The sequence below is a fragment of the Mastacembelus armatus genome, chromosome 1, assembly GCF_900324485.2.
Source record: "Mastacembelus armatus chromosome 1, fMasArm1.2, whole genome shotgun sequence".
Taxonomy (NCBI): Eukaryota; Metazoa; Chordata; class Actinopteri; order Synbranchiformes; family Mastacembelidae; genus Mastacembelus; species Mastacembelus armatus.
Genome location: NC_046633.1, coordinates 15,270,804 through 15,283,488, shown reverse-complemented (window position 1 = coordinate 15,283,488; position 12,685 = coordinate 15,270,804). Strand labels below are relative to the sequence as shown.

The following is a 12,685-nucleotide window of genomic DNA, read 5'->3' as shown; positions in this document are numbered from 1 at the left end:
AACATCTTGCACCACTTGTGTATGTGACTATATACTCACCTTTACATATATTCGTGGGTGGAGGCATTTGTCTAAAATATGCAGCACCCTCTAAGCTCTGTTTATAACCACAGATGTGCCACATGTATTAAAACCCAGTGCTGTTGCTACAGTGAACTGACACTGGGTAGGTCACAAAGAGCAAAGAGGGAGGAGTTCAATGTACTTCTCAAGGGCAATTTAAAGGACACAAAGGCCATGGATGGACCCATGAGGAAATACTTTACAGTTTTTAGATGACCAGAGACTCATTGGCAGAGAGTCAACAGCCACATAGCCACCCTTGTTGTCTGGGAAAAAAAAAAATCATAAAATATTAACCAGAGTTTCTGCCCTGTCCTGCCAGCTGCTCTATGAGGACAGTCAGATGGTGACCCTAACAGCCCCCTACATAGCAGGCTTTCTGGCCTTCAGAGAAACCCCTTTCCTTGTGGAGGCTCTGCAGCAGCTGGAGAAGAACCAGCCCACACTCCTCCCTCAGGTCTGCCTCTGGACGCGCACACACACACACACACACACATTAGTGGGGTAATATTGGGCGTTTCACAGAAGTATTTCCTCATTTTTTTTAAGAACACCATAAATGCAGTCATAACATTTTTCTATGATTTACAAGTTGTGCTTGAGGGTCCACAGCCATACTAGCACCTGTGTGGAAGACTCATTATGCATGTATTGTGGATTAACATTGGTCTTAATATTGAATAGCTCAGTAGTTCAGCAAATATGCTTATTAACTTTTCTTCTGAAGGAAACGGTTAGCTACATAAGGTAGCGCCCCCTAAACTCTTATATCTTTTTTGTAAGAGAAACAAGATACAAATTATTCAGTTTTGGTACTGTTAGTAGAATATCTATCTATCTATCTATCTATCTATCTATCTGTCTATCTATCTGTCTATCTATCTATCTATCTATCTATCTATCTATCTGTCTGTCTGTCTGTCTGTCTGTCTGTCTGTCTGTCTGTCTGTCTGTCCGTCTGTCCGTCTGTCTGTCTATATATATGTATTTATTTATTATTTTTGTTGTTTAGTTGTATTGTGTTAGCCTCAGCTGGACTTAGCTGTTCTTTAAATGCATAAGGCTTTAACATGCTAACATGCAAATGTAGTAATGTTACATGCTACAACTTTAGCATTTCTGCATTTCTTTCAACAGTTCATTAATCTTAAGCCATGATCCCTGTATCTGTGTGTATATTTTTATATATATATATATATATATGTGTATATATATATCTATATCTATCTATCTATATATAGATATATATAGATAGATATATATATATATGTATATAGATATATATACATATATATATATATGCACATATGTATTTTCATACCACTGTATATACATATATATACAGTGGTATGAAAAAGTGTTCCTGATTTCTTATTTTTTTGCATGTTTGTCACACTAATGTTTCAGATCATCAGACAAATTTAAATATTAGTCAAAGATAACTAGTAAACACATCATGCAGTTTTTAAATGAAGGTTTTTATTATTAAGAGAAAACAAAATCCAAAACTACATGGCCCTGTGTGAAAAAGTGTTGGCTATATATATATAGAGCAGCTGACCTGAGAGTGAAGATCGTAGGCAAGATGGACACCTGGAGCCTCCGCAGCCGGTTACCAAGACTAAGTGAAGTACTCTCTGAAAGTCTACTAGAAGATGTGAATGCAGCATTACGAACAATCCCCACTGTGACCATCACCGAGACCAACAAGCTGATATACACCACGGCAACAGTGATCCTTGAGATGCTTGGCCACAGAATACATTCCACCACCAAGGAGCAGTACCCTGCCTGGAGAAGGAGGTTAGAGGCAAAAATAAGGGCAACACGGAGAGAAGTCAGCCAACTATCAGAACTGCAGAGAAGGGGGATGAAGTTGGGTAAGAAATACAGCAGGCCGTCCATACCAGAGGCCCTGGAGACTGCCAAACAACGACTCACAGCCCTGGCCACACGCCTGAAGAGGTACACCAGAGAAATAGAAGCACGGAGAATAAACAGGATGTTCTCCACCGAACCATCCAAGGTGTACTCTCAGTGGGAAGGCAGTAACACGAGGGCAGACCCACCAAGGCTGGAGACTGAACAATACTGGAAAGACATATGGTAGAGGGAGGCATCACATAACACCAGTGCCCAGTGGCTGGCAGACCTGAGAGCAGACCACAGCAACCTCCCTGAACAAGAACCAGTAACCATCGCAACGGCAGATATCCGAGAAAGGGTCTCCAACATGAAGAACTGGACAGCACCGGGGCCTGACATGATCCACACCTACTGGCTAAAGAAGCTAACTGCCCTCCATGAACGCCTGGCAGCTCAAATGAACCAGCTGCTAATGGATGGGACTCACCCAGAGTGGCTAACTGAAGGCAGGACAGTCCTGATCCTGAAGGACCCCCAAAAGGGAGCAGTCCCATCCAACTACCGTCCGATAACCTGCCTCTGCACAACCTGGAAGCTCCTGTCGGGCATCATAGCGGCTAAGATGAGTAGGCACATGGCTCAATACATGAGCGGGGCCCAGAAAGGAATAGGTAAGGACACCAGGGGAGCAAAACACCAACTACTGGTGGATAAAGCGGTCGCTCGAGACTGTAAGACCAGGCAGACCAACCTGTGCACCGCCTGGATTGACTACAAGAAAGCCTACGACTCAATGCCTCACACATGGATCCTGGAATGCCTGGAGCTGTACAACATCAATAGGACCCTAAGAACCTTCATAAGGAACTCAATGGGACTGTGGAAAACAACCCTAGTAGCCAACCTCAAGCCAATAGCACAAGTCTCCATCAAGTGCGGCATCTACCAAGGAGATGCTCTGTCCCCGCTGCTGTTCTGCATAGGCCTGAACCCCCTCAGCCAGATCATCACTAAGACTGGCTTCGGATACCGACTGCGAAATGGGGCAACCATCAGCCACCTCCTGTACATGGATGACATCAAGCTGTATTCCAGGACTGAACGAGACATCGACTCACTGATCCACACCACCAGGATATACAGCAACGACATTGGAATGTCATTCGGACTGGACAAGTGTGGTCGAATGATAACAAAGAGAGGGAGTTGTCAGGACTGAAGGAGTTGAACTCCCAGAAGGCAGCATAGCGGATGTTGAGGGCAGCTACAAGTACCTTGGAATCCCACAGGCAAATGGGAACCAGGAAGAAGCCGCAAGGAAAGCAGCCACAGCCAAATACCTACAGAGGGTAAGGCAAGTCCTAAGAAGTCAGCTAAATGTGAAGAACAAGGTCCAAGCCATCAACACCTACGCCCTGCCGGTCATCAGATACCCCGCTGGCATAATAAGCTGGCCAAAAGAGGACATAGAAGCCACTGATGTCAAGACAAGGAAGCTCCTCACAATGCATGGAGGACTTCACCCCAAATCCAGCATCCTGAGACTGTACGCTAAGAGGAAGGAAGGAGGCCGGGGACTGGTGAGTGTCAGAGCCACCATCTAAGATGAAGCGGCCAAGATCCATGAGTACATCAGGAAGATGGCCCCAAGCGATGGAATACTTAGTGAATATCTCAGGCAACAGAAGCCCGATGCAGAGGACGAAGAGCAAGAACCATCATGGCAGGACAAACCCCTGCACGGCATGTACCACCGACAGATACAAGAAGTGGCTGATATCGAAAAGTCCTACCGGTGGCTGGAAAAAGCTGGACTGAAAGACAGCACAGAGGCACTGATCGTAGCGGCACAAGAACAGGCCCTGAGCACAAGATCGATAGAGGCCGGGATCTACCACACCAGGCAGGACCCCAGGTGCAGGCTGTGCAAAGATGCCCCTGAGACAATCCAGCACATAACAGCAGGTTGTAAGATGCTAGCAGGCAGAGCATACATGGAACGCCATAACCAAGTGGCCTGCATAGTGTACAGGAACATCTGTGCCGAGTATGGGCTGGAGGTCCCAAGGTCAAAATGGGACACACCTCCAAAGGTGAGGGAGAATGACCGAGCTAAGATCCTGTGGGACTTCCAGATACAGACCGACAAACAGGTGATGGCTAACCAACCGGACATAGTAGTGGTGGACAAACAACAGAAGAAAGCCGTAGTGGTAGATGTAGCGATCCCAAGTGACAGCAACATCAGAAAGAAGGAACATGAGAAGCTGGAGAAATACCAAGGGCTTAAAGAAGAGCTAGAAAAGATGTGGAAGGTGAAGGCAACAGTGGTCCCCGTGGTAATCGGCACCCTCGGGGCTGTGACCCCCAAACTGGGAGAGTGGCTCCAACAGATCCCAGGAACAACATCAGAGATCTCAGTCCAGAAGAGTGCAGTGCTAGGAACAGCTAAGATACTGCGAAGAACCCTCAAACTCCCAGGCCTCTGGTAGAGGACCCGAGATTGAGGAAGACACACCACCCATAGGGGTGAGACGGGAATTTTTATATATATATATATCATTGGTGTGCTGGATATTTTTTTTTCTTACATTAGTAAGAAATGAGAATTCTTATATTAAAAGAATGAGGTGAGTCAGTCAGATGTCAGTGTCAGATGGTGTCATTAAAAAACACTGAATGAATTTCAGCCTCTGTGACACAGCTCCTTTGTTCTTCCTCTCTTGCTGTTTCACAAAACATCACCTCTCATTCATTGTCACCCACTCATTTCTGTTTGCTGTTTGCTGCAGCCTATATGCCTCCTTGTTTCCTCCCACTGTCTACCCAGTGGCAGAAACCCAGCATAGGTTGATATACAGCGTTCCCACCTTACCATCACAACTAATTCCAACCCTAACAGTCTTAACCCAAAAACATTTGAATGTCCTCACTCCCATAGTTTCAAACTCAAGCTGGTCATCACAATATATGGTATGGCCATACTGGTACACACATACACACAAACACACACACACACACACACACACACACACGGTTTAACCTCAGCTGACATTTAGCCTTGGACAGACGCAGTCACTGTAGCCTCTTTATCTGTAAACTTTGAAGTGAGTTTTTTTTTTCTGTGATTTATGGCTCCCAAAAAAAAATGTCTGTAGAATCACCTTTGGCTGCAAAAATTCATTGATGTACTGGAGCAGGGAGAGTTAATATATCAGTGTGAGGATCTTATCTCTTTCTAGCTTTATTCTTTTGAAGGTCAGGATACAGATAAAGTGTGCTATCTCACACTCTACATCTATGTAACCAGACAATAGTCAGAGTCATGACCATAAAATATATACTGCTCTAAAAAATTAAGGAACATATATATCACACATTTTATGTTGATGAACACACTATTTAAGTTGAAAATCTTCACTAATGTGCATTATATAATTTTTTTAGAACAACAACAACAGTGGAAACCAAAACCATTAACCCATGGAGGACTGTATTCAAAGTCACACTGGAAATCAAAGTGAAAAATTAAAATCACAGATTCATCCAAGTTGTGTCAATTTCATCACAGCTACACATAATGTGACTGAGAAGTGTGTATGGCTTCTACGTGCCTATACGCACTCCCAAACTCCCAGGTGGGCTACTCCTGATGAGCCTGTGGATGGTGTCCTGGGGGATCTCCTCCCAGACCTGGATCAGGGCATCACTGAGCTCCTGGACAGTCTGTTACTATTTGGTGCGGTCAGATACACTGAGACAGAATGTCCCATAGGTGCTCAGTCAGATTTAGGTCAAGCGAACATAAGGGCCAGTGGCATCCATGCCTTTGTCACTGCACCAGTCACTCTGAGGATTTAATTCTGGTACCTCACAGCAGTCAGAGTACTGTTGGCTATGACATGGACGTCTTTGAGGCCTTCCAAGGATATGTCTCCCCAGACCATCACTGACCCACCACTAAACCTGTTCTACTTGATAATGTTACATTCACCGCAGCATCTCCACCTCTTTCACACCTGTCACGTGTGCTCAGTGTGAACCAGCTCTCATCTGAATAGATTGAGGCACCAGTGGAGGACCTGTCAGTTCTGGCATTCTCTGGTGAATGCCAATCAGGCTGCACAGTGCTGTGAGCACAGGATGCACAAGAGGATGTTGAGTCCTCATGCCACGCTCATGGAGTCTGTTTCTGACAGTTTGGTCAGCATCCTGCACACAACAGCCTGCTGAAGGTCATTTTGTAGGGCTCTTACAGTCGCACAAAGGAGCAGATACCGGTCTTGCTGCTGGATTGTTGCTCATCTCCAGCTCTGTTCAGCTCTCCTGGTGTAATTGTTGGTCTCCTGGTATCTCCTCAGTGCTCTTGAGATTGTGGTGGGAGACACAGTAAATCTTCTTGCAACTGCGTCTATATAAGCCATCTTGGAGTAACTGGCCTATCTGTGCAACCTTATTAAGGATTCTAGAAAAACACAAAACATGAGAAGATTCAGCCATGAAGTATAAGGAGAGAGCATTTGTCTATGACTACCACACAGAAAACCATTCTCTTTTTGGGGTTTGTCTTGCTTTTGCATCTCCATTGTACTTGTCACTTTCATTTGCACAAACGCAGAAACTGATTTCTGGTCACTTGTGCTTCCTAAGTGGACTGACTTGGTGTTAGACTGATGAACATGTGTTCCTTTCATTTTTATGAGCAGTTTAGACAAACACACACATTACACCAATCCTTTTTAATATGATGTGTTAAAATGTATGCTGTACAAAATACCTGAAAAAGTGCTCACATGAAAAAAATGCCTCAAGTGTGACAGTGAAACCTGGAACTGACATGGCTAAGAAAGCCTCATTTTCTTTGCTATGCATTATATTTACAAAAAATCTGTTAACAGTTATAGCTCTTACTATTTAAAGACAAATGAGTGTCAGTTGCATATATGTTGTGTGTCCTGTCAACAGGTGGTGTTTGTGGATGGGAATGGTCTTTTCCACTATAGAGGTAAGTCAGGTGTGTCTGTACTGACCCAGGGAAAGTTTTTGAACTGATAGTGCTTCTTTTTGATTTATTGAAGGATTATGTTTTGTGGAAGGTTTCTTTCCAGAGAGTACAATGAAAAAATCAGTAGTAGTCAGCCTGATTGTTTTCCCTTTCGCGTCTTTAAGCTAAGCTAAGATAAAATAACCTTGTCCTGACTCCTACATAAAAGATGGAGACTGGTGATATTCTACATTTCTTCTGTTATCAACAAATCTTAAGGAAAGGCCAAAACCAACAGTGACTGATAACAGTATTGCCAAGGCCTGATATATTTTATTCCCCTGTGCCATGGAGCTCCATTGTCCTAAATAACTATAAAGAGCCATACCACCTCACTGAACATGTCCCTTTAGTAACACAAACATGGGCACTGTTATTTATTTTGAGTCAGTCACACATGCACTGTCCTTAACGTGTGCTTAGTGGAAATGCTCACTACAGGAACAAAGAATGTGTTAATCTGTGACTGAATGTAGTCCCAGCTTTTACTTCTGTTTGAGTGATGCTTGTTTGAAATTGCAGTTGTCCAGTTGTAGTTTAAATTTTAGTTGTTTTTGATTAACAGATTGCCCACTTCACCTAGTGGGCATTGCCGAGTTGGACACACAGGATGAGAGAAATGGATTATTACAGGTTGTTGTTCTGCTTTATAATAGGATTAGTTGACTAATAAGGAAAGCAAACAAACCCATTTCTCATAATGTTGATCTACTGTATTCCTATATGCAAGTGTATAACATCGAGACTCGGAGAGGGAGGACTAGACAATAATGCACACTTTTAAATATGTGTTCATCAATTTTGCCTGCAGGTAATACATGACAAATAATTTAACAAGTAATTTACGTCATGAAATGTTACATGCAAATAGTTCAAGTTGAGCCCAGCAAGTTCTGTAGGTTATCTGAATGTTTTGGTCTAGATTTGAGATTGTCACTGCTTGGACACTGCAGAGTTCGGCCTGGCGTGTCATCTGGGAGTGTTTTCAGGGCTTCCCTGTGTGGGCGTGGCCAAGAACCTGCTGCAGGTGCAGGGGGTGTGTAAGAACGAGGAGCACCGGTCACAGGTGAGATGTCTCCTCTTTAATGTTATATTGCTTTTTAAGCCGATTTGAATGAATATTTGACAAAGATGTGCTTCTTTTATTCATTTTGGGATTCCATGGTTTGTCATTAGTCTAACATGATAAAAAGCTGATGATGTTGATGTTCTGCAGCTGTGTGCAAATGTTTCTCTTGTAAAAGAGCTGCCAAATTTAACAAGTGACAATAGTTGAATTATTTAAGTTTTAGTGTAATCACTTTTTTGGTTGTGTGTTTTGTTCTTTCTATTCAAAAAAAAAAATGCAAAGAAATGTCAGGGAGGGACAAAACAAAGGGCAGAATCCTCAATTGCTTTCAGTGTGCACTGGTGTGCACGTGTGTGTACGTGAACTTACACATCTATTTGTTATGTGTGTGCGTTGGTTTGTACCCTGTTTTGACAATGTGACTTTTATTGCAAGCCAAGGCCTCCTTGTGTGGCTAATGCTAATGTGACTTTTTGAATACAAATCAAGCTGGAACAAATACCTATTGGTCAGAGTATACCTGTGGGACAGCAAAAAATCTGGATGTCATTAATATGCAAATGTTCACTCTGTTTTAGTCTGGAGCCTCAGTGACCTGTTGAGGAAAGAACAAAAACAAGCTGAAGTTAAATCTGCCTGATGAACAGGCATCTGGCTGCTCTCATAAATAGTGCTGTAAACATAGTAAATATATATATTTTTGTTATTTAGGAAGGTGTAGGAGAAAAAGTCTTTCTTCACAGACGTTCAAAAAAAGAAAAATCATCTAAACTTTTGATGTGTATGCTGTCTTTGCTATACATATCAGAATTCAGGCTGTTACACAATTTATACTTGTAAATACTTGCATTTTTGACCAGATTTTGATAACTATCTATGTGGATCTAGATTCACTTTAAAGGGGTTTTTTTTCTCTCTTCCCCAGAGGAAAATGTCAATATGCAGCTCAGTAGATGATGTGATCTGTAGCAGAGCAGTGTAATGCTGATGACAAGTGCTTTTCAAATGTTTCCCAAGGAACCAAGAGTGGACAACTCTAGTACTCGTTTGATCCGCTGCAAACTCAGTTAGCAGTTAGGCAATACACTGTGTTTAGAACCCCAACAGTCTTTTGTAGTAGTGTAACATGCAAATTCAATTCTCTGTAGGAGTGTATCCATCTCTGTCAATTAGTGTTATTTGCTTTGGTGGCAGAAATTGCTGGTTTGTCTCTGCTGCAGGGAGGAATCTGATCGTTCTGTTTACACAGAACACGGTCACCTCTGAGGAATGTTGTCTCACACACACCTACGGATACAATCTGGGCCAAAATCCCAGTGGCTCGGACATGTTCAATTTCGGTGTCAGGTAGCATCAACAGTGTTTTGGGCTGTTCCGTGTAGCTTTGAATCAGTTGCTGTGCATGAAATGTTAGAACTCCTGCCTGTCCATACTGATGTAATTGTCCCTCTCTGGGGCTCTGTTTAATTTGTCCACAGGCACGCACAGAATCGCAACGCCTCGACTGAACACCAGCTTCAGCATTTGATTGTTTGGTGGGAAATGAGATGTGAAGTATTCGGTGAAACACAAGACGTATTAGGCTCTGTACCAAATTTTAGGAAATTAGTCATTTCGAAATAAGATTAGCCATCACTGGATCTATGTGCATGCTCCCATATAATGCTACTCAATTAGATATCAAGAAAGAGTTTCCAAAAACACTGCCAGCACAAGAGACTTTTCAAAATCCAATATGTCGCTTGAGAGGTGTCTCTGAAGGTTACAGACAGAACTTTCTTTTTGTTGCAGTAATTTAATGTGTGGACCTCCAGAATAAAGGTGTGTGTGTGTGTAGAATAAAGGTGCAGGTGCACGCAGCAGGAATTCAAATGGAAATATAATGCTTAGGTGAAAAGTATTGTGTGCCTACATTGTGGAAATATCTCTGCTCATTTTTGGCAGGATGGCCTCGTAGTTAGTGAGGTTGTTCTGTGTTCAAAATGCTGCCGAAAATACTCATTTCATTTTGGGCTGTACTCATTTTTCGGACTTAAAGGAATAGTTCAGAATTTTAGGAAATATATTTATTTGTTTTCTTTGCAAGAATGAGATGGAAATCAACTAATTTTATGCTATCACAGATTTGAAGCAGGTGATTATCGAGTGAAATCAGATTTTTTTTTTTTTTTTTCGTTACATTTTTAATGAGTTGACACAATTATATTAGCATTAATAAAGGCTTTTAGTTGCATTTTGATATACTTGCCAGCAGTGTTGGCTTTGCAGCCATTTTGCCACATTTTGTTGACACTTTAATTTTTTTTTCCAAATGTAAGACGGTTTAGCTGTCAGAAATTTGTGATACTTTTTTATTACAGCTTGCAGGCTGAAATGGACAATAACAAGATTATGGTTCTAAGGACAGACGTAGGAGTGGTGTTTTGTCGTCCTGTTTCACTCTGGAAAAAACAGTATAAAATATATATTTTTTTGCTTTAGTACTAAATACTGGACCAGATGACTTGTCAAGGTAAAAATGCTTAGTCCCCTCAACAACCACTGTGCCCATTAAAAAGCATACATGCATCCTGTTGAAGTGTCCTTGAAGAAAACCCTTCATCTTCAGCTGCTCTCTAGTCTCTCTGGGTTACTTGAGGATGAATGCCCAGCAGATGTAAATGCACTGCGTCTGTGCTTGAGTAGAGACAGGGTAGTGCACTGTGTTTCTGTCTGTGCCGAGTATAAGACGAAAAAAAAAAAAAAAAAAGGTTCAAAGAGAGAAAATGTTTCATTTATTCTTTTTTGTCCTTGATTCACTTTGGAAAACATCGTTGTTGAAGTTCCTTTTTGCTCAGCATCCTTCAGATCTCAGGTCCTCTGTATTTGTCTTTCCCGTGTCTCTTTCTTCCTCTCTGTTTTTACCGCCAGTGTAGCTCCCAATTCTCTCCTACACCACCCACATCACATTGTTTTCTCCCTTTTCATCTCTTCTTCCCCCCTTTAGCTCTCTTTCTTTTCTCACTGATAGCCTTGCTGCACTCAGACTGGTGCGTTATTGATGACTTGCTCTGTCTTTCTGACTTCTGCTGTTCTGGCTTCAGTCCTACTCATGCTTCATATGAGCCAAACCTCGCACACACACGCATGCACACACACGCACAAGCACACATTGTTGGCCTCATCCCAGCTGGGATCATAGGCCCTGTGTGACCCACTCCAGTCTCCCCACTGGCTGCTTGCTGTAATCAGTCACAGTAGAGCAGACACCCCATCCATCACGGAAGCTAAACAGCCTTCATCGCTCTGGCCCATAACCCACAGCACACCTGTCAACAGTGGCCTGCATCACTACATATGACTTTGCACTGTCTCTTCAACTGTGAGATCAAAACTTTAGTTCCCGTTGAAGAAATACTTATAAATATGAAGCATATGATTTCTTTTCCTTTCGGTTGCTCCCTTCAGGGGTCGCCACAGCGAATCATCTGCCTCCATTTAACCCTATCCTCTGTATCCTCCTCACCCACACCAACTATCCTCATAGGCCTCCTTCCTGGCAGCTCTAACCTCAGCATCCATTTACCAATGTATTCACTGTCCCTCCTCTGAACATGTCCAAACCATCTCAATCTGGCTTCCCTGGCTTTTTCTCCAAAACATCTAACATGAGCTGTCCCTCTGATGTCCTCATTCCTGATCCCATCCGTCCTCGTCACTCCCAGAGAGAACCTCAACATCTTCAGCTCTGCTACCTCCAGCTCTGCCTCCAGTCTTTTTCTGTGTCATGATCCGTATTCTTGACTTCCTGTTTTGGTTTTACTTTGAAGGGTCATGACAGGATCTAGTTTTGTTTCATTTTGGTTCACTTTACTTTGACCTGATTAGTTGATTTATCTCACCTGTTCCTTGTTTTGTTGTTTCTGTTCATATACCTCTGTTGAGTCACTGTTTCCTCGCCAGGTCGTCTGCCTACCACTGCCAGTGAGAAAGAGTTTTCTAGTGTGCCTTGCCTTCGTTGTTTCACATTTTGGATTTCCTTCCTGGGTTTTCGTTCTTGGATTTTCACCTTGTGTTAAGTGCTCTGGTTTTTTGTCTGTGCTCTCAACATGTCTTGTGTGCTCATGTGTTCCAGTTTTGCTTTGTTACCTTGTCTATGTTAACTCCCTTCGTTCATGTTCATGTTCCCCTTTTGGTCTGGTGTGTCCCCTCAGTGTGTGTGACCCAGACCCTCAAGCCTTGTTCCCTCTTTTTCATGTTCATGTTTTCCCCTAGGTCTGTGAGTCCTCAGTGTGTGTGACCCAGACCCTCATGCCTTGTCCCCCTTAGTGTTCATGTTCTTGTCCCACGTTCCTGTTTTCATGTAGACCCGTATGCCTTGTCTCCTTGAGTCCCTGTCTTTGTCTTCGTGTTCACGTTTCATGTCCAAGTGTATCCCTGCCTTGACCTGTCCCTGATTAGCCAAGTGTTTGTTCTTGTTTAGCCTTGTTTTTGCTCAATAAAGTCCCTTTTCCTTCACTTCTGTGTCCTGTGTGGGTGAAGTGTACTCCCGACCGTGTCCTAGTTCATGACACTCAGTGCCACTGTCTCTAAACCAGACAACATTGCTGGTCTCACCACTGTCTTGTCCACCTTTTCTTTCATTCTTGCTGACACTCTTTTGT

At 42.9% G+C, this 12,685-nt stretch overlaps 1 protein-coding gene across 2 annotated transcripts in view; it reads left to right on the top strand.

The window, feature by feature from the left end:
- LOC113128026 (endonuclease V) overlaps nucleotides 1–12,685 on the top strand; it is a 58,841-nt gene that overhangs the window by 4,965 nt on the left and 41,191 nt on the right. The window contains exons 3-5 of one of the 2 annotated variants that reach the window (XM_026303059.1): nucleotides 386–520; nucleotides 6,895–6,934; nucleotides 7,963–8,039. In XM_026303059.1, the coding sequence (XP_026158844.1) occupies nucleotides 386–520; nucleotides 6,895–6,934; nucleotides 7,963–8,039 (252 nt within the window). Of the gene's footprint in view, nucleotides 1–385; nucleotides 521–6,894; nucleotides 6,935–7,926; nucleotides 8,040–12,685 lie in introns of both variants that reach the window. The other variant, XM_026303058.1, reaches the window with a different exon arrangement.